Source organism: Manacus candei, unplaced genomic scaffold (assembly GCF_025592945.1).
Source record: "Manacus candei isolate 608988 ecotype Guabito, Panama unplaced genomic scaffold, ASM2559294v1 h1tg000033l, whole genome shotgun sequence".
Classification (NCBI taxonomy): domain Eukaryota; kingdom Metazoa; phylum Chordata; class Aves; order Passeriformes; family Pipridae; genus Manacus; species Manacus candei.
In genome coordinates, this window is record NW_026138081.1 from 7,159,370 (window position 1) to 7,181,476 (window position 22,107).

A 22,107-nucleotide genomic window follows, 5' to 3' on the forward strand; every position below is an offset into this window, starting at 1 on the left:
AGCATTTTCCTGTCTTGGGCTGAGTCTTTCTCCTGCCAGCTTTGCTAACAACATTGAAATGAAACCATCAGCATAAATTAAATAAACCAAAAATAACAGCTAAAAATAAAGCAGGTATGCTGCCTTAGATTCTCACTGCAATCTCACAGGAGGCCGGTCAGGCACTGGTACGTGTTCCTGCCATCTGCTTTGTGCAGCAAAACATTTGCAGCTTTTTAAGATGTCATGCCCATAGGTGTGAGAAACACGTATGTAACTTAGTTAACTAAAAACAATTAAGTACCAAAGCAGAAGGAAGGTGTTTTGAGGATGGATGGACACATATGGATATTTAAAATCACAGCAAGAAATCCAGCTACTGCCAAAGGGAACAAAAATAAGTGCTGTGTAACAAAATAGGTTTAAAAACCCCCTTAGATTCAGGTAACAGACAAGTTTTTTTAAACTCTACCATTGAAAAATGTGGTGCAATGTGATTTACAACTGAAGCCACCCAGGAATGTGATGCAGGCCCCTCAGGTACTAAGTTACTCCATGATGCCTTTGCTCTGCCCACTGTCTTTGTAGTTGTTTCAGGTAGTGTCAGAACCTCACTGGCCTTACTTACAGCACAGCGGACCCAGAACTATTCCCCGTGAATCTCCAGCACACTACCAAGGTTGTTTCTGGCTTTCTGTGAGGGTGCTCAGCTTCAAGTGGAACACACACCCCATCAACACTTCTGTAAAGCAATGGAGCCACATCTGCCAGTTATTTTCTTGGCTATAAGACATAAAACACATTGCAGGCAGGTGTCTTGGGGGAGAGGTTTACACTGAGAAACAGCCTCGAGGGTTGCTATGAAAAACACAGGCGAGTATGATGAGAGAGCAGCCTGGCTAGAAGGACTCCTGACAGCTTCCTCTGCACCACAGCCAGCCTGAGCCCCCCAGACACTCCCTCATACCATCAAAAAACTCAGCTATGAAACGATTTTTAAACCTCTTTTAATAAAAGGTATTTTAGATATATAGAGGATATTAAGTAAATAAGTTACATAGTACATTACAATCACATCAGCAAGATTTCCTTTAGTGTATTAATATTTTATAAAAAAGCACACAAAAAATAAATTCAGTCCAGTCTATCACAACTGTACAGCAACAGGTAAATATATTTATATATGTACATTTTAAACACATAACAGTCTTTTAAAAGGTGCCCTAGGCAGCAGACACACAAAAGGAAGTGTCTGCTCACTTGTTAAAATAAAAGTAATATACTTTATTATAAAGCATTTATACAGTAATTACAAAGGCAGACTGCTCCTGTACAGTACACCAAAGCTTTGACTACAAATTTAAAAACAGAACATAAAAAGAATGAACACAAAAAAAGTTCATATCAAATCTGAACTACAAGGGGAAAAATACATGTGGTAAAGCTGCAGGAAACTTTTTTAAAATACACAATTACATTTCTATAAAAATATATGTTGTCATCTAATCTGGAGTAGTTAAGGGGTTTTTCTCAGGCTCAGCTGTCAGTGGAATCTTAGTCTTGGAAAGAAAGATCCTTAGACAGCTGGGAATTCAAAGTTTGTGTCTTCCTAACATATGACACAGGAGAGAAGGAGGGCGAGTAAAGCAGCTGAACCCAAGTGACAAATTTATATAGAAACTCGAAACTCACCCCCACAGAAATCAAACATGATTTGTAGACTCTGCTTCTCTGTCTCTTTAAAGCTTTATGAACTTCCAGACATAGATCAGAAGATAAAGTAGGGAGAAAATCTGTGTGGAAAAATGTGGATTAGAATAAGGTTTCTGGCAGAGGTAAGCATTGGACTGAAAGTGCCATTGTATGAAAGCAGAGAAGACTCCTAGGGCCAATAGTCCTCTCTACTCCCATTTCTTTAAAATAAAGATATGTATCTATAGAAACTTTCTAGTCCACTGCCTGAAAGAGAATTAAGAAGTGTGTAACTGCTGAGAGTGGTTTAGGAAACACTTTTTTAAAAATGTTGATTTTAATCTAAGCTTGTTGCAATGATAAAAATAACCAAAACTTCAGTCTGACAAACCAGAGAGTATTTTTAGCTAATTTGGACGTTGTCTACAATGGGATTTAACAGATGAGTTACCTTTAAGCTTTTGAATTTCTATCTCCGCCCTGCCTTTAAGCAGCTCCATTCCTACCTGTTCCTAGCCAGCAAAATGCCACAGTCCTGCACAGCTGAGTGAAATTCTGTAGGCCTTCAACTTACAGAGCTGAGTTCTCGCAGATACCATTAGCTGTATCAGTAAATGAACAAACATAAAATAAATTAAAAAGCAGAGTGGTTCTTGCAGCAAGACTGCAAAACACCTGCAGCTATATCAGATATGCATCACACGTGCATGCATCTATCTAGTAGTTACATTCTAGTAGTTACATACACACAGTCTTAAAAAAATCAGATGCTATCCCATGCAGATCACAAACCTGACAGATTGAATTTATTTGTAACAGGCAGAAAGAAGCACAGGCAGAAGTACGTGATCAGGGCAAAACGTGACCTGTCGCTGCATCTCCGTGATGCCCAGTGCTGATATCAGGACTCAGGTAACAGTTTTGAAATACAGTCACCTGAAGCCTGATCTTGCACTGTAAAAGGCAAATCTATTAGCACACAGAATTGCAGTCTATAAATCTTGTATTTATTCCCACAGAAAGAGCTAAAGCAAAGGGACGCCTTCTTCAAACTTAATGACTGAGCTTTTACTGCCTGTTTTCTAAATTAGCAGCAAACCCTTACACTAAATGGGGATCAATCAGTAGGCCTTTAAATGATGGAAAATAATGACCATGGAGTTTTAAAACAGATATATCAACAGAACATAGACAAGAATTTTGTTTGGTTTGGGTGGTTTTTTTTAAAATCCTAACTGAACAACACAGCCTGTACTGCAGTAAAGAGCCACTCAAGTTATTTTCTCCCCACTAACAGTAGGAACATGACTCACTCCAGATTAGACAAATTCAGTTCAAATGCTTTGTCCACAGAAATTGGGATTGGTTTTTGGGTTTTGTTTTTGTTTTTTTTTTAAACAATTCTCTGCCAAGTTTTGCTAGTAGGCACCATCTAATTCAAATGTAGGATCAATTCCAAACTCCTACTGTAAGCAGGGGGGGCAGCAGGTTTGGTTTTGCTTGTTTGTTTTTTAAGATGATACTTGGAGAAATAGTTTTCCTTATTACCATGACAGAAAAGAGGTCTTCTGGTGGCTACTAGCAATTTGTAAATATGCTCAGAAACATTCCAACTTGATGCCACTTACTTGGAACATTTATCTGATTGTGGTCAGCCATGCTAACCCACAGCTGTTAAAGAGGTTATCCTCAGAAAAAGCCCTTTTCTGATTTTCTCCCAGTGACAGACCTCACTGTGTCCACTTTTCCTGTTCTCTTATACTGCAGCAGGGTGGGAGAGGAACAACCAGTACTGGAATCAGTGTATAATATACACAACACTTTTGTGCAAGTAAAGAAAATCTCCAATTTATCCTTATCAGCACCTCAATGCTTTGTCCCCGATCAGAGGAAAAATTATATCAGTTTCCTAAAATAGGGAAAAATCAGTGAAAGATCTGGTCTTTGGAAGACTATAACAATGCTTGCATTCATGCATCATTGTATTTGAAACAATTGGTACTTAATGCAATCCCATGATTTGCTCCCTAAATCTTTGTTCTTCAAAGGATTCAACTGATCATTTTATCTGATCAGTTGTTTTTCACCATAATTTGTTGTGCCTTAGCTAAAACTACTTCAAGTTTGAAAACTCCTAAGGGCCATGACTAAATGTTTGCTCACTATCACCCAGGCAGACTTCCAGACACTAAAAAAAATAAATTAGTAAATGCATGTGACGTACAGAGAAGGTAAAAGGCAGGGAAATACCCTGATTTTCTGCCCATAAGGAGACGAGTACATTTCAGCACAAAACTCTTTGCAGATTTACCTTACAGGAGAACAGACATAAGTTCTTCTAGCTTAGCAACCTATTTTCTAGCTGGAACTATACCTACTTCATCCCGTCCCTCACTTTTTCCTAAGCATCTGCTCCTTATCACTGTTAGAAACAAGACCTGAAGCTAGACAGAACTTTGGTTTGTCCCAATATGAACAGCTTTTCCCTAAGAGATTACATTGATTGATTTTGTACTGCTTTAGCAAGGACAGTAAAAGCATTTTCCTAAGACACTTTGATTAACTTTATTTTAGTTCTCAAGTTTAATCAGATCTCCTCCCCAATCTAAAAAAAAAAATATTCATTTTTTTGCCGTGTTTCTCAATGTGTGTGAGTTCCGCCTCCATTTCTTTATTATGTGTTTCTAGACCTGCTGCAGCACAGGTATTCCAGACAAATACATCCCTTACAACAGGATCAGGTTCTACATCTATAGAGTAGAATATCTACATTACTTTAAATCCTATTTAGATACACTCACAAACCCTGCTTGTTTCTGACCTGTTGCCCTGCAGTTCTCAGGATCTGGCAACTTCCCAGAAACATATGTCAGAACTGTGTTTATTTGCATCATTTTTTTTTTTACTGGAATTAATTCCAGAACTATAAGTGGACCATGAGGTCCAGCTGCTTCATCTACTCTCCATCCTGGCACAGTGTGCTAAAGCTTCTGTTCTCCCCAAGGGCCCTAGGATAAAGGCAGAAAAGCATTTTCTCCAATTTATAAAAGAAAAAGACAGAACAATCAACACTGAAACTCTTAATAAGAAGACTGATTTGCTTAAGCTTCTTTTTAAAGATTAGCAGCTTTTAGTTCTTTGCAGTTTTTGAATGATTTTAACAGTTCATGAAGTGCCATCTGCTTCCACAGCCTAGTTAGTCAACAAGACCCATGCATGAAACAGTCATCCAAACGCTGAAAGGAAACCCAATTTTGACAGGAATGAAAAATACAATCTTGGCAGAAAATTGAACACTTACAGGCAAAAGTGTCAACATTGCAAAAAGTGCAGTCCTCATGATACTCCTACTGATTTTGTAAGAGTAGTAACTGTTTCTGCTATTAAGAAAAAGGATTCTGTGCAAAGGCACAGATATGTGAAAGCAAATATGGTACAACACGAGCCTCCCAAACAAATGAGTGAAGCCATCATGGTTGCATAAAACCACAGGGCAGGAAGACTGCCAGATGGCATGCTGGAGTTAAAGCCACTTTCCATAGATAACCGGGAATTTATCTAGCAGCTTGAAGGGTCAAGATTTTTAAAAAAAATATGCCAGTCAGGCACAGTCTGTAGTTCACATCCAACAATGTCTCTTGGATCCCTGCTCAGGAATGCAGGAGCGACTGGCTCCTTCAGTACTGCCGGTATGACACAGTGCCAGCACCCAGGAAGCTGGGGATCAGTGCTGCTCCAAGGACTGGCTGGAGGGAGGGAGCGGGGCAGCCACGGTACGGGCTGGGACCAACCAGTCATGAAGCACAAGGAAGTGATCCAATTCTCTGCATCCTTACAAAGTAATGATAAATGTGGGCTACAAGATGTACAGAACAATCCTGTGCAAATCTAACATCTGTCACCTGGACCACTTCTTCTTAACTCTCTTTCACCAGGAGCTTTTGGTGGATAGACTTTTTGGCTATTAGCTTGTGTCAGTTCTGAAGGAAGAGTCAGCCTTTCAGCAGAACAACCCAGCAGGCAGTGCTGCACAGCCACTGGTGTGTAAATAGGTGACAAGTTTCTCCTGCAGGAATTTCTTCCTGACAGGAAGTATTTGGGAAACTAGGACCCCATCATAAAAGCTCTTGATGATGGCAATTTCAAGGAGTAAATGAGGGATGCCACAAGACAGAAACAGATATTGAGAGTTAAAAAACATTCACAGATGCACCACTGCTGGAGATGAGAGTCCATTTCTCCCATCTCTGAGGTGCACACAATCCAGTGCACAAAACTTGGGTTCATTTTCACTAAACAAACTTGCTCCCATTTATGCAAAGTCAAACCCAGCAGTTTTCATTTCAAATTGCACTTGTGAAGCCCAGACTACTTTCCTTAAGGTTAATCAAAGGCATACTATTTTGTTTTCCAAGATGAGACAACCTGCAAGGCCTGTGGCTACTCTAATCCCACAGAGTATTTTTATATCCACTGCTGCATTCTTAATGCCATAAAAGAAATTACCTCAGGCTTCTGTTTGAAAAATAAAACTTCCTCTCAAAAGGAAGAAGAGTGTCTTGCTCATCCCACTTTTCATTTTTGTGAAACAGAGGTCAAAAGTGCACACTATCTTTCCACAAAATTTGTTGTCTGCCTGAATAATTGCTCAGAAAGAAAGGCAGGAAAGCATAACAGGAAGGAGAACTTGCTGAGAAAGGAAACATCTAGAAGTCACCAGTCTCACAGTAACTGGATACACTTAGCTCAGAGTAGAGTTTCATTTTCTTGCTCTGGTCTGGAAAACTTTATATTCAAGAGTCCTGTTACCATGATTCCTGACAAGAACAAAAAGAAAGGTCTGACTGACCTGAGAGAACTCACTTCCACTGCAGGTGACATAGTCATATTATGTACCTTGGGTATCATTATAAATAGAACAGAAATCTTATTAGTCTTAAAAAAAAAAATCCAAGTTATCCACCATTCTGGCTTGGTCAGTACTGGCAAGGTGAAGTGGAACATGTGGCATGAGGAAATGGCAGCACTGAAACCGAGACCTGATGGTTCAGGTAAGAAAGTGCAAGCAAAAGAAGTGAGACCACCAAGAGGGAGGTTGGGTCCAGCCTTACTACTCCCTCCACTTCTGGTCAGCTGCTATATTTCTCCATCTTCATCTGAGCTTGCACTGCTGCTCCCACTGCTGCTGCTCCCACTCTCGCTGCTCTCTTCCTGCCGGGCCTGGCTCTGGGCTGCTGCTGCCGCCGCCGCTGCCGCCGCCTCCTTCTCTTGCTGCCTCAGTGCAGCCGCCTTCTTTTCCTGCTCCGCGTGGCTTTTCATGTGAGCACTGCGGCTCTTCACCTTGTAGAACACCCTGAGGAAGGCACACGTGTACATTAGCAGTGGTCTCTCCTATGACTTCTCCAAAAGAGCTTCTGCTGCTCCAGCCTCAAGTTTGTGAGCTTTAGCACCGGAGCTCACGCTGCCATTGCAATAGAGCATCCACAGCAAAAACCACTGCTGACTTGGCATGCCAGCACAAGGCGGAATGCCAGCAGGAGATCCTGAGCACCCTCAAACCACTTGCTTCATTTCTTAATATGGCTATTTCCTCTTATTTCGCATTCAGCTCTAAATTCAGAGGTGCAGTGCTGGTATCAGAATTATGCACATGCTGCGTAACACAACCGGACCCTGTTTTTCAGGCATTCCCCTGTGCTGGGAAAATACAAACACGGAGGCAAACGATGGCCCAGTGCCCCTCCTGAGCCTTGTGCACACAGCTAGAAATAATTGAGCTTTTTCCTTCTGACTTTGCACTTCTATGATCTGTTCCTCCATCTTTCGCCATTAACTATTTGGATTTTGCATCAAATGCCACAAGAAAAGATTAGACACCATTAAGAATCCTTTCCTGATTGTCCTTTGTCAGAGGCCAAGACCAAATCCTAACTGCCTGACCTCTTACAGCACTGCCTTTTCCAATGCCCTGAGGGCACAGAGACAGGATGCCTTCAGGAAAGTCCCAGCCACAGCAGGAATCTGTCACAGCCCTGGTGAGGTAACTGGACAGATTCCATTTTCTTGCCATCCTCTAGCTTGGTGTCTTTTTTAAATAAAGGGATAACCACTGGTATTACAAGACTCTCTTGTTTTAAAAATGAGCAATTTATGTAGAAAACTGAATTACAGTTATGATTCTGTTGGCAACAAACCTACAAAAACTGCTAGAACTGTGTAAGGAAAGACAAACATATTTTACATCCACCAAAGATGAGTGCAAATTTAACTAGATGAACTATGTACCTACTGGCCTAATCCCTGCTGCTATAACAATGGTAGTGTCTTACGTTTCTACACCGCTGTTATTAAGTCTACACCATGGTTTTAATATGTGATCCAACAAATACACAGAAACTACTCATTACAAAAATGCAAGTGTTACAGTGGGGCAATACAGCAGCTGCTTGAAAGTACAGCTTAACACCAAACAGTGCACACAGTTGAAATGCAGGTGGTGTCCTATTCCATTTGAGGAAAAACAGTCTGTAGTTTGCAAGTATTAGTGGGGCAATAAGTCATTAAAATTATTGCAATATCTCTGGCCTAAACAGAAAGATGAAAAGCTCATTTGAGAAAAAGCTTCCACAGGAGATGCCCTACAGTGATTCTGTGCCTATTGCTGGAAGCAGAGTTGCTCTTACCTGCCACATTTTTTACATGGAAATGTGTTTTCTGTGTTTTGAGTTTTACTGGTAGCATCTGATTTTATCTTCTGTTTCCGCTTCTTCCTCTGCACTGGAGCAGTAATAAGCTTTCGAGGCTTCATGGTTGTCTCCCTTGGCCTCCTTCCAATTCTGCCTGTGACAGTTGCCTCTTGATTCCTTGTATTGCCATCACTTGCCTTTGGAGAGAGGGGAAGAGTTAAGGCAAATTGACACTTAAACCCACCATCAGAAGGAAAACAATGGCTGAGCTCCTGTGCTTCCTTTATTCCAGAACAAGGTTTTATTTAATGAGAAAGTCTTCAGGCTTTCAGGACATTTGTCATCATGGTCTTATGTGTGTACCAACCACAAAGAATTACATTTCATTTTTCTTTCTTATGCATCCCAGTTCTCCCCTCACAGCACAGAATCTGGCTGATAGTAATACTCTGAGCTACTTCAGTCCAGTCTCTTGCTCCAGGAGAAGTTGGAAGTGGAAACTTTTTACACCTGGAACTGCCCACCTGCTATTTTCTAAACTACTTGCAGAGTGAAGATGGCATAGAAAGCACAATATGCACAATGCAGCACTTACTATTATACCATCTTGTAGTGTCTGCTCATCTTTGAGAGCATCTGCACTCCTCTTTCTGTTTTCTAACCCTTCCTCCGCCTCCTCTTCTTCCTCCTCTTCCTCCTCCTCCACATGCCCCTGTTCTTCGCTGAAGATGTCCCTTCTGAGAGGAAGAACACGTGCAAACCTATGGGAACTCTTAATCAGAAGATAAAGGAACTGTTAATTTTGGTGTCTGTAAGTAAATGTCATTATGTGATACAGGACACAAGTTTATGAGTCTGGACTCCTCCTGTAGAGGAGCCAGACTGTTTCTGCTTTTGATTTGATCAGCAAATGAGACAACACACAAGACTTCAAACCACAGTCCAAAAGAGGTGAAAGAAATTTAGGAAATTACCTTGATGTCAACTTCAGCTTCGTCTTTCATAGATCTCTCATTAGCACCATCAATGTCCCCGAAGATTAAGGTCCCATTCCGACCAATTTTCACCTGTTTCTTGTATGTGTAGTAGAATTCCACACACTGAGCCACTGTTTTGGTTTTTATCTGGTGTTTAAAAAACAAAGTCCAATGGATCACATGATTATAAGAAGGCTTATAAATAATTACTAAGGGTGCAATAAATATACTTCATATTTTCTTTCCTCAGTAATCTCCATTCCACCACAGCTGCTGCTAAAGCCTTCTTTTCTGTCACACTCACCTGTGTGCCTCATCCCACAGCCCATCCCCTATTGCCATTGTTATTCACTTAGAACTACAGGACCAACTTTCCAAAGAAAAGCTGGTCAATGTAAAGGTGACAGAACCTTAAACTTTGTAAGCTTAATGCACCTCTTGGCCTCTGAAATGTTCCAGTTGAGCTGTCAGCCTTGAAAGCAGCCTTTCAGTTTTATGGGGGAGCTTTATTTTCCAGTAGCACTTCAGAGAAGACCAGACCAGAATACCAATCCAAAAATGGAGATGAAGGTTTGCGGCCCTTTCCCATTTTGGCCACATGCATTTCATAGGCATATGATGGTAGACAATTTTCAGTACAGACCTGTGAACCATCTACATATCCTGTATCAGTGATTTTTCTGAAAGTTTTGGAATACATTCTTAGCTTCTGAGCTTTTGCAACTTAAATGCCTTTGGGAATTTATTCAGTAAATATGTATCGGCTCCTGGTTTTGCACTCTGCTTCAGTGATTTCCCCCTTGCTGACATGTCATACCACATCAAAATATGGGAGTGATCACTTTTACATCATTGTCACAAGAAACTGGAAAGAGAGGTCCTAAAGAGAGGTCCCATCATTCACACATCCCCTAGTGCTTTCCATCAGTGGCAAGGATGTGTTTCTATTTGTTTCACAGGCAAGCCATTTAAGCCAAACATTACCAGCGCTCTATAAATATGCCCTGCAGAGGAGTTATCTGCAGCATGGACTAATGGAAGTAATGCAGCAAGTACCAAGGTTAAGGAAACAACAACAGTGAAAGGAACGCTACTGTTCTGGCTTTCTAGTGAGATTTTATGCTGTGCTGGATGATAAAATTTCTCTGAAATCTTCTGAGTGCGGGACTTAATGCTTAAAACTGAGGTTTCAGAAAAAATCAAGATTGAACTTCCTATATTAAATGCTTAACAAACATGTAAGAATGTATCATTGTTGTAATTTTAAAAAAAAAAAGTTACTTACAAGCTTTTGGACTAAGAAAAAGTCTTTCTTGTAGATTGCAATGCCTTTGTTGAATAACTTTTTTTCCGCAACTTTCCACTTGTCTGATCCTGCAGGTAAAAACAAAAGTTGTAATGGAAGCCCATGCTATTTCAAATGATCTTTTCTTCATGTTTGCCTTAAATAAGACTAATACACACATATAAGGGTGCAGTCTCTCCTCACACCTACTCCAGCAAAACTGCAGATTGCTGTTAAACCCTCCCCTACTGCTCCACCTCAGTTCTCCTCTCGTCACTTCCTTTGTGTTAGATCTAATGCTCATCACCACAGGTTAACTCAGTTCAGCTTGAAAAACCACTCAATTAGATGAACTAAGATGTTGCCCAACCAAACAGCAATGTGAACAGACATACTTTGTGGTGGCCCAGTCACTAGATTTTATAGACAGGAAATGGTGGGGCAGGAGAACAGGATCTTCTCTTCCAGCAGCAATCCACCGTACTTGAAGATTTATTACATCTCAAATATTCCTTGCCTCTAATAATAAACACATTTTTAACTCCTTCCTTCCTTTTAGATATTAATCAAGTAATATTTGCCAACCATTGCAGTAGTGTGTAACAATGAAGAAATGTAATTTCTATGCTTTACCACCTTACATCAGGTCTTTCAGGTGTCTCAGGTTACTCTTGATCACTGAAATTATTGTCACACAGCTGACTACTTTCTAATTAGGTGCAAGACTACAGAGGCAGTTTATGACATTTAAATTTTGCAGAAACACTGACAGGCATCAAGAGCTGGCTGAGGCTTCTTCACCAAGCTTGAAAGCTCTTCGTCATAAAACCCCTGCTTAATGCTACCCTGGAAACTCATGCCAGACAGGCTGTGATTCTAAGGCAATGGCAGCCTTTCTTTCTATCTTTCTGCATTCTCTGTGGCTTAGTGCAAGGGATTGCATTTTCTTTTCCCCATAAAAGAAATCAGAACACATACATATGCCAACACACACATGCACATATTCAGAAAGGTGCAGTGTTTCTTCTAAGTGTCATAATTTGCACAGGCAAAATTTCTGGCATGTCATCATTTGATTTATGGGAGAGGAGTGGTCTTTTAATCTTATTGTAATGTTACAGAGTTCCTCAAAAAATCAGAAAAATAACAGAAAAATTCCAGTATGATAAGCAGGCAGCACAGAGTTATTTGGTTAACAAACCTGTGTAGTGATAATCTGCCAAAGGGTGGGTAGGCGGTCGCACTGGCCTCTTCAACAGCAGTTTGGTCAGAGCTTCCTAAGATAAATACAAGTAAAATAATGAATTTAATGCTTGGGGTATTAAAAACAAATGTCAGGCAATTGTTAATCCTCCCCTTTTTGTGGCAAGCTAACTGAAAAGAACCATAGCACAGTTTAACAGTTGAGACAACTTTAAAAATTACGTTCTTGACTATCCACTTAGTCTTGGGTACCACAGGCAAGTGGTATGTTCTTATCACTTCTTCACGTCTGTGAATTGATACAATCACCACAGTACTGGGAGAGAGCCAATTCCATAGACAGAGACCGTGCAGCAGTTTCCTCTCATTAACCAAAGGCCTCTATTACATACATCCAAAAACACTGCCCTAAATGATGCCTGCCTTACACATCCAAGTTACTGTGATCTGATCTCACTTAACTAAGCAATATTTCAAAATAAAATAGCAGTCACACGACTGAAAGATTCCACACACATACACAAAACCCCCCACCTCTCAAGCTGCTTTTTCACTTGTATTTAAACTGGAAGTGCTTTCAAAGTTAGTAGGAAGGTGACAACAGAGTCATGCTTCCACTGGCAGTGTAAACCACCTGAACAACGAGCTCCTGCTGCCAGAGGCAGTCCTGCTCCTCCCTAATGGCAGCAACAGCACTCACAACATGAGCTGGCAGAAACCCAACACACACACACAAAAACTACTTCGTATTTGTTCTCTTCTCCATAGAGGTAAATGCAGTATCACAAATTCAGCGCCAGGGGACAAGAAACAAGCAGTCAGGCAAAAGTGCGGGATACTCCTGAGCACTCCCAGAAGTGTCAAAGCACAATAATGGAAGTGTATCATGTCTTACAATACTGATAAAAAAGTAGCAGCACAGCTGTTCTACAGATACAGAGAAGTTAAATGGATCTGCCAAAACTAAAAGAAGCAAGACACTGCACTCTGTCTCAGCTTCAGCCCCGGCCTCTTACTTTTCCTTCCAACATGGTTATCTTCCCAGGAAGACAACATTTAAGATTCATTTATCAGTCTTGGCTCACTCACCCTGGTAGACTCTCAGTGCATTTCTTAAAAAGCCAAACATGATGAAGTTGGACACATAAAAGAGAGTAAGTGAACATGGCACTGTACATCAGACAGAACCCACTTTAGGGATATCCAGGGGACAGTGGACTAAACAGTGGAAGCTAGATGCATTGCAAGGAGTTTGCAAGGCTTTCCTCTCAGGAGTGAAAGGTTATCTGACCTTCCCAAACATCTTTGACCACACTGAGTTGAACACCTGGGAAGACTCACCAGAATGCTTCCCTTTGCTTCATGTAAGAAATGCAATGCCAGCTCTTGGTTGGTTCCAGCCCCAGGAAAAATGCTTGAACAGGCAGCAGCTAGCAGGTTTTCCACTATTTCCAGAGGAGTACAAAAAAATTCAGGTAAGAGGATTAAAATGAAATTTCCTACAGATTTCCATGATTAATTAGCTCTTTTGAAGGAGGACTAGGCAAAACAGAAAGTAAAACTTTCAGAGAAACTGAATGTCCCTGCAAATTTATCTGGGTCAAATTTGGACCCAAGAACTCATTAGACTGCAAGGTCATGCTGTGCTGTTTCCACACAGAGTTTCTTGCAAATCTCCTCCCTCCTATAATGTCTTCCCACCTCTCTTCACCTCAGCAACTTCTTGAATCCCCTCTTATATTGTGAATTTCCATTTCACAATACCCTTTTTCCTCTCTAATCAGAAAGATTTCTTCCAAGCCTGCCCACTTCCTCTTCCCTTCAGGATTTATACAGGCCACAACTCATCTGCAACAAAAGCAGACAGATCCCCAAGTCTGCTTACTAGCTGCCACAACTCCTGCTTCCTCATCCTGACTTCTGTCTACAAACTTGATTTTTCCAAAATTTACTATTATGTCCAGAACATCCTTCAAAAATACAGAAGTGTATGTGGCTTTCAAATGTTAACAAAAACAGTGAAGCTTCATGAGCAAAAGGCTGCTCTTTACCTGACTAGAAACAAATGGTCCCAGTTTTCTGTCAATTAAAAAAACCCAATCCTACCAACCTCCCCCTCCCCACACATGCAACCTGATAAACAAGTTTTACTCCTAAAATTGTTTCCAAGACCATTCAAACATGTCACTTGACTGGCAGCTCAGAGATTTTAAATTACGCCTACAGTAGATCTGTGGTTACCCCTAAAACCACTGTGACAATTCAGTCCTATTTACCAGCCTTCCACCTTCTTACCATTCTCTTGGGTGTCTTTGTTGGTTTCCAGGTCGCCCCATGGTTGCCACACCAGCTCTGCTTTATGCTCATCAACTTCTGCCAGAGACCTGTCCTGGAGTGATGGGATTTCTGCTTGAAAGCGAGTTCCTACATTTATTCGCCTGCAGGGAAAGAAAAAAGTAACAGTCAGGACCCCTTTACAATATCCAGGAAGTCTCCATCTCTGCTAGAAACACTAATTATGAAGAAACAAATGCAGCAGGCTCTTACATATAACACAACAGTGTTGTAGGTTACATTATGACTCAGAAGTTGAGAGGTTTTATGTCCATTACCAGTTTCCATTGTTTTATCAGCAACCGTTGGAAGTTGTATTTAAATTAGCATCCCCTAATAGGTGCTCAATAACAGTTATTAGCTTCCAATAAACATCACTTTTTGAGAGGCTGTCACACAGACTCCTCTTATGGGAAGCTTGCTCCTCATGCATAAGAGGGGTGAGCCGGTTTAAGTATCAGGGTTTTGTCAGCCATAACAGCAGAACCATAGTCTCCAGAAGTCCTTTTCAACCTACACAATGCCATCTGGTTCAAATGCCAATTCAAAGCAGGATCAAAATTTGGTCTGTTATGATCTTGACACAAGCTAGTGTCTTCTAGATACTCTTTCTAACAACTGAAACAAAAAATAGGAAGTAATGAAAGCAGTATTGCTCATTCTGTATCAAAACCAAATCCCATTCTGTTAGCAGCAATCTCATACTTTTAGATCTGAATCAGCACACAGATTTTTCACTACACCCAATCAACAGAGCCCTACACTTGCTTTAAGTCAAAGGACCATCCAGAGACATTCTACTCCGTACTAGCAAATGCGACTTTGTGCACAGAGATAGGTAAGAACCCCCACTAAAAGACTCTTCTACCAGACTTCGAGGTCTGGAGGTCTACATCAATAGCACAGCAAGCAGTGACAGCATAGAAGTACTTTATCATTATTCTATGTCTCAGTGGCAAAATATGCAGAGAGACAGCAGTAGCTACAACTCTGCAAAATATGGCCAAGGACAACTTTCTAAGTAACACAGAAACTATACATACAATTCAGAGGTCCAGAAGAGAGAACAAAAGAAATGTCCAAGCTAAGTAAGCAAAAAAAAACAAAACCCTTCAGGAAACCATGATATCAGAAAATCTAAGATATTTGAGAACAGCTGCTGCTCAGACACTTAGAATACAATGAAAACCTCCTATTCTGAAATAAGGTATTTATACTTAATGCAAAAGTGTGTCTCTTTCAGATGTCAGTTAACTAGCACCACACTGGTAGCTCCTGAAACAGTAAAGTATATAGAAATAAGCTCTTTTTTTGACAGGACAGATCAGGCAGTGTGCACAAGATGATTAAATTCTGGAGGTGCTTCATTAGAAAGAAGGTAAAACCCCCTGGCAAGGTTTCCTATAATTCTCAAGTCTTGGCTTCGTGTCCCCCCAGCATGAGGGGAAGCACAACTACCAGAGAAAAAGCACGATCTAGTGCAATAAGGAATAGTAACAAAAACATCCAAGAAATAAATGCCAAGCTCCAGACTTTTCTCCTCCTCTGGTATACTGAAATGACACATGCATGTCTATTACAAAAACAAGAGTTTGGAAAAGGTGTGGGTAGGCCTTGAAACAACACATATAAGCCATACAAAAATCCAGAGAGATACTAGCAAGTGTTTCAATAGGACATTTTGAAGTTTTAAGAGACTGTGATATCAAAGGAAGGAAACAAGTATCATTTAAGGAGAAAAAGCAAACATCTTATTTCCCTCTTTTACACCCAATACATCATTTTGGTTTTGTCAGTAAACATCGGAATCATGAGATGTCATGTGCTAGAAAAGCTTGTGTTCAAAAAAATGTCTGACTTCTAACACACATAAAAAGAGATTTTAAAAACTGTTTCTTTTGCATCTATAGCAGACCCAGATCTACTTAAGAGAAATATGTAAACAAAGAGTCACAGAAGTTAACTAGCCTACACACTTCTGACTTCATCACCCATTCAGCAGCAACTCAACTGTGACGGGATGGGATTCCTACTTGGACAAGCAGAATCTGCTAGATACACAGACTGGTGCTAACTTCCTCTCAGTAGGTGATGGCAAGTTGACATCCAGCATGATAGATGTAACAGGGAAGTTTTAAACAGGCTGCCATATACTATCTGTCTTTTTCCCAAAAACACTATCTCCAATACCTATTGAACGTAAATCAATAGGAACATTACACATCTCAAATCATGGCCGTGGGCAGGGAAGAACTAAAGCAGTTGAAAATGTTTTCCATTTTTCCTTCCCATGTCCTGTTAATTTTGGACACAAAAAGCACAATCCAGACTAAAAATAAAAAGCAAGAGATTTCATGCAACACTGAGAAGACATGGCTAGAAAACAAAGCAAAACAACCACCCTGGTAAGCCAGCCCTCCCCTCAGCACATTGTGGCATACTGCAGAGAGATGTTCATGTGGTGTCTTCTGCTCACTGTGATTAGTCTCGCTTACTGTTATGGCCTGCACTTTCACAGAGGAGGAAAGGGTTATGGATTACGCTCTGCCCTAGAACGGATGACATCTGAAAACTGACACTTTGCTGTCACCTTGTATTGGGTTTCTGTGACCAGTTTTTGGTAGCGGGGAGGCTACAGGGGTGGCTTCTGTGAGAAGCTGCTGGAAGCTTCTCCCATGTCTGGTAGAGCCAGTGCCAGGCAGCTCCAGGATGGACTTACCACTGGCCAAGGCCAAGCCAATGAGAAATGGTGGCAATGCCTCTGTGATAACACATTTAAGAAGGAAAAATAAAAGCTATTGTGCAAATGAAAATTGCAGCCAAAGAAGAGCAGAGTGAGAACATGTGAATAACTCTGAAGACACCAAGGTCAGTGGAGAAGGAGGGGCAGGAGGTGCTCCAGGCACCAGAGCTAAGGTTCCCCTATAGCCTGTGGTGCAGACCATGGTGAAGCAGCTGTGCCCCTGCAGCCCATGGGGGATCACAGGGATACAGAAATCCACCTGCAGCCCCTGGAGGAGACCCGCGCTGGAGCAGGTAGATGCCCGAAGGAGGGCTGTGACCCATGGGAGGCCCATAATGGAGCAGGGTCCTGGCAGGTACCTGCTGACCCATGAGGAGAGGAGTCCATCCTGGAACGGGTTTTCCTGATAGGACTTGTGGCTCTGTGGAGGACCCATGTTGGAGCAGCCTGTGCCTGAAGGACTGCACCCTGTAGAAGAGTGACCCATGCTGCAGTTGTTTGTGAAGAACTGTTGCCCATGTGATGGACTCACACTGGAGAAGTTCAGGAAGGACTGTCTCCCGTGGGAGGGACCCTATGCTGGACTCCTCCCTCTGAGCAGTGGCAGAAAGGTGTGATGAACTGACCGTAACCCCCATTCCCATTCCCTGTCTCTCTGCACCGCTGTGGGGGGAGGAGGTAGAACTCGGTAAGGAGGTAGGGGTGGGGGAAGGTGTTTATAAGACTTACTTTACTTCTCATTCTCCTGCTCTCATTCTGTTAGTTATAAATGTAATTAATATCCCCACTCTGAGTCTGTTTTGCCCATGACGGTAATAGGTAAGTGATCTGCCCCTGTCCTTATCTCAACTCATGAACCCTTTGTTATATTTTCTCTCCTCTGTCCAGTTGCAGAGGGGAGTGAGAGCGCGGCTTTAGTGGGCACCTGGCACCCAGTCAAGGTTAACCCACTACACACTACAAAGAGATAAAAAGACTCTTAACTGCACTGGGAAATTTTAGAGATTTTGTGTCCCAAGACACAGACTCCTCTGACTTTACTTGTGAGAAGGAAAGATACAAATGGAAAAGCTGGAGGGAAAGAATGTGGGCCTTCCTGAAAGGCTATCAGAAGTTACTTTTTATCTTTAAACTTGGAATGATACCTCTGTGCTAGCAAAGACTAAGAATTGCACCTTCTACCTGCAATGCCCAAGTAAAGCTGGCATTCTACTGCAAGAGTTGACCTGAGCAACTTATCTAATTTGGCCTGCTCTGAGCAAGAGGGTGGACCAGAGGACCTCCAGAGGTCCATTCAAGCATTATTCCACTGTTCCTTTGCTGATGAAGCCTAGATATCAGTACAACAAGAGTTCTTGCCTGTAAGCAATGATGGTGCCCCTGCGATGCCCACTGGGCAGCTGAGTGTGGCAACATCCTGAACTGAGGCTGTGAATTGGGAAGGCATTCACAGCTGATACACCACAGCTACATTTAAGGCTGCCTAGCTGAGGGGTAGCTTCCAGACTTAGACACAACTGAATTACAAAACCAGTAGGACACAAGGATCTGTGACACCAACTGCCTATTGTACCACCTCACAAAGAATTAAGCTTCATTATCACATTTCCTATTCCAAATCTCTGCAATGAAATGACCTTTTGGGAAGCATTAGCAGAAGGTTTGTGAAAGCACAAGCAATTAAGAACACTATATTGGGTAATCACAAATTAGGGTCAAGACTACAAATAAAATTAAACATTTTTTTTCTTTTACAAAAAAAGTGCTTCCTGCCACATTTTCTTCAAGGAAGGTATGTCTATATAACTGACTACAACACTGCTGCCAAACACAGAATGACACCAGTTTATTAATTTATCGTGGTTAAAAGTTAATAGCTATCTACCTGCTTAAGCATCTGTTCAGTAAGACGATGACAATGACGGCAAGACAACTCTGCACATAACTTCCTTTTGGCAAATGGAAATGAACTTGCATTACTAAGTTACTATGGTTTGAAACTTCCAGCAACATGTCCTCAAATTTTCACACACAACTGAATTCGCAGCTAACATTATGCCATTAACTTCAGCAATTTAAACCAACAGACACAACAGCCAAAGGCAATTGCACCACAGAGAGGTCAAAGATCAAAACTGGGGGCAAGGGGTGGGGAAGAAACAAAAATCTTTTCAAGAAGTTCCCCTGGATTAGTGTGAAATGAACCAACAGCAAAAAGATGAATTAGGCCATTTCTATAATGGATTTAAACAACACCACATGTGCTTATTTCCATAAATGGGCTCAGTCTAGAGGAGATTTGCAAAGGTGACAAGAATAATCTGGGTTCATTCACAATTGCAACACTTGCTCAGGACAGCCTCCTACCACAAGTGCAGAAAATTGAACTTCAAACAGTAAGGCAGAATGGAAAAAGGGCAAGAAAAAAATAAATTGTAAACAAATGCTCCAGTCCATTTTTAAAATATAAGCCATTTTGGAAGAAAAAGCAAAATAAGCCCTGTATTTATCTGGAGAGAGTGTGAGTTAAATATCTCAAATGTTACAGGATACACTGCAGAGTTAGAGTGCAGATGCCGCACTGTACAGTCAGTGACGCAGAGCCACGTGGGTGTCATTATCCCATATGGGTGTTTCCATGCCATGCATCTCCATGATTAGATTTTGCAAGAGTTCATTAACTAGGTGTAGTAATGAACTGGAACTACCTTGGTGTAGTTCTGCAGCACTGAGCTTGAGCTGATAACACTTCCCAGAGCATTTGCAAAGGCTGTGCAGAGACATTTGCTACTCTGCTCAGGTTTAGCAGGACTGGCCCCAAGCCTAAGCTTACAATGCCAGCTGCAGTATCCCCAAATTGTGTTCCATAGTGCTGCTGCATCCACATACATCTGAGCTTTCCCAGCACACAGCCAGCTAAAACGACTAACAAGGTTTATTAGCTCAGGGCACATCCCCCATATGTCACCGGCTGCAGTGCTTTGACCTGAGCTCACCTGGGGGGAGTGAAGTGTTCATAGTTGTGCTGCGGCTACAACACACCACAGGGATAAACAGTGATCTGACCAGCTCATGAGAGAGCTAACTACAGTTTTCCATACTATATTCTGTCCTTCCTTTAAAAGAGCATTATCTTCCCACTAAAACAAACGCAGCATACAAAGAAGTGTTCCTATACAACAGAACAGGACAGCCTCACCCTTAGTTAACTAATAGTATTTCAGCCTAGAGACAGACAAGCAGTAACAGAAAGCAATTATTATCTCCAGAATTACATCCAACAAGCATTATTTTTTGTACAGAGTAATTTTTAATGAAGACAACTTATATTTTGAATCACCAGTAGGAATAGCTTTAATACTTGTAACAGATACACCAGTTGCACACAGAGCAGCCTGCAGTTTTAAGAGGAAGAAAGGAAGCACATTTACTAAGAGGCTAAGGATCTGCGGTGTACTTACGGTTCAATGCTGACTGGGGTGGCTTCCCCCACCACCGTAAGAACAGGAGGGGTAACTTCTGAACTATCTGCAAGCAGAAAAAAATAACTGCTCAGACAGCTCAGCTTCATATCTGAGATTTACATTTCACACAGCCTGCAAATCTAATCAGAGCTGTCCATCTCTCAAAAAAGGTACCCACGCGCTAAAGGAGCTTAACATGACCAAGAACGTGCCTTCCTCCCCTCAGTTCAAGAGACTGATAATCTGCTACAGAGGAACCGACTTTTCCATTCTGAAGAACATCAGCAGGGGGTGTTGCAGATTGCCCGTGAAAGAGTCTTAACACCCCCAACAACACATTTCCTCCATCCCAGTTCCCCAGACAAGCATTAAGAAGCCCCAGTTTCACACAACCACACTTCCTAAAGGCATAACCTTCCCCCTATTAGTCCAGAGTTCCTAATCATAGATTACCCAGGAAAGGAAGGATAAAGTAAAAACTTACTTGATCTAAGAAGAGTTCTGTGACCGCTTTTCGGTGTCATTGGAGGTGGAACCGAGTGACCACTTGTAGAGAGGATAGCATTAAAATATAGCCCAGATCCTTCTCTCACTGGACTAAGAATTGGTGGAGGAGTGTAAGGAGGTAGCTCAAAGTTCCTGTCTGAAGGATGATCCGCCAGACGGACAGGTGACCGTAAGTGGCTCTGATATGGAGTAATGTTAGAATAAACAGGGGGTGCAATAAAGGTGCCAGCTTTTGGTGGTATGAAGAGTGGCTCAGGTCTTGGTCGCTGCTTTGGTTTTCGGGCAAAGCCCTCTGCTTCATCCTTTGGAACAGCATCTTCATGCTATTAGAAAAAAAATTACATACTTTAATTTTAAAACCTGAGGTCATTTGAAAAACTTCAGAGAGATGACAACGCACTTTCATGGCAGCTCAAAATCTGGATAGGACATTTGGGGGGGGTGTCAATAATTAGCACAAAAGGAAAGAGGGAGGAAGAAGACAGGGAATGGAATGGACACAGGAATTATAAGGTAGCAGCACTATTTCTGAGTGATTACAGAGTTACATTTTACAAGAACTACACATACATCTGGTCCAACCTTCATAGTAACTTTAAAAGAGGACACAAAAGCATAGCAGAATCCTGGTATACCAGTGTGATATCAAATAGCAGTAAGAGAACAGAAGACAATATAACAATATTTTATTAGATGGCCAAGCATCTAATTTCAGAGAATTCCTTAGATTCCTGCCATTTCTCCGATATCTGAGCAATCTGTTGTACTTCTGGATAGAAGAGAGAGATGAAATTAAAAAAAAAAAAGAAAAAAAAAATCAACCCACCCACTCACTACCACCACACTGCTGGGGAACACAAGTACCAACCTTCAGAACCTCAGTAAGAGGTTTCAACTCCATGAGAATAAATCTTCACCTTGGATTTTATTCGTATAGAGAGATATGTGCACTATGTACAATTTGTTATTATCTACGTATGTATGGAGAAACCACTCTTGGCACAGACAATTAATCTAGTATTATTGCCCAAAAGGCTTTGTTCACTGTTTAGTAGTGGGCATAGCATTAGCGGTAGGTCATGAAAAGCCAGCAATGCCCAAATATATGGCAATATTATGATAAAAAAAAATCCATAGACTACACACATTCCAAGTTCAAGGCCTGAGATCAAACTACTTTCATAGAAAAGTTTATGGCTAAAAACTGCATAATTAAATCTAACAGATCTGGCCCATC

At 41.4% G+C, this 22,107-nt stretch overlaps 2 protein-coding genes across 5 annotated transcripts in view; one reads left to right on the plus strand and one right to left on the minus strand.

Moving 5' to 3' along the window:
* Positions 1–13,151, plus strand: part of DNAL1 (dynein axonemal light chain 1) — a 30,965-nt gene extending 17,814 nt beyond the window's left edge. Inside the window, exon 9 of the mRNA XM_051791599.1 lies at positions 12,593–13,151. The gene's annotated coding sequence lies outside the window, so the exon portion shown is untranslated. The remainder of the gene's footprint in view (positions 1–12,592) is intronic.
* MIDEAS (mitotic deacetylase associated SANT domain protein) overlaps positions 971–22,107 on the minus strand; it is a 62,106-nt gene continuing 40,969 nt past the window's right edge. For 3 of the 4 annotated variants that reach the window (XM_051791521.1, XM_051791519.1, XM_051791520.1), the window contains exons 4-13: positions 20,848–21,193; positions 20,361–20,427; positions 14,118–14,260; positions 13,164–13,267; positions 11,821–11,896; positions 10,620–10,708; positions 9,332–9,481; positions 8,953–9,129; positions 8,355–8,554; positions 971–7,024 (exon numbers count right to left, since the gene is read on the minus strand). In XM_051791521.1, coding sequence (XP_051647481.1) covers positions 6,808–7,024; positions 8,355–8,554; positions 8,953–9,129; positions 9,332–9,481; positions 10,620–10,708; positions 11,821–11,896; positions 13,164–13,267; positions 14,118–14,260; positions 20,361–20,427; positions 20,848–21,193 — 1,569 coding nt within the window. In that variant the 3' untranslated portion in view covers positions 971–6,807. Of the gene's footprint in view, positions 7,025–8,350; positions 8,555–8,952; positions 9,130–9,331; positions 9,482–10,619; positions 10,709–11,820; positions 11,897–13,163; positions 13,268–14,117; positions 14,261–20,360; positions 20,428–20,847; positions 21,194–22,107 lie in introns of those variants that run through there. The other variant, XM_051791522.1, reaches the window with a different exon arrangement.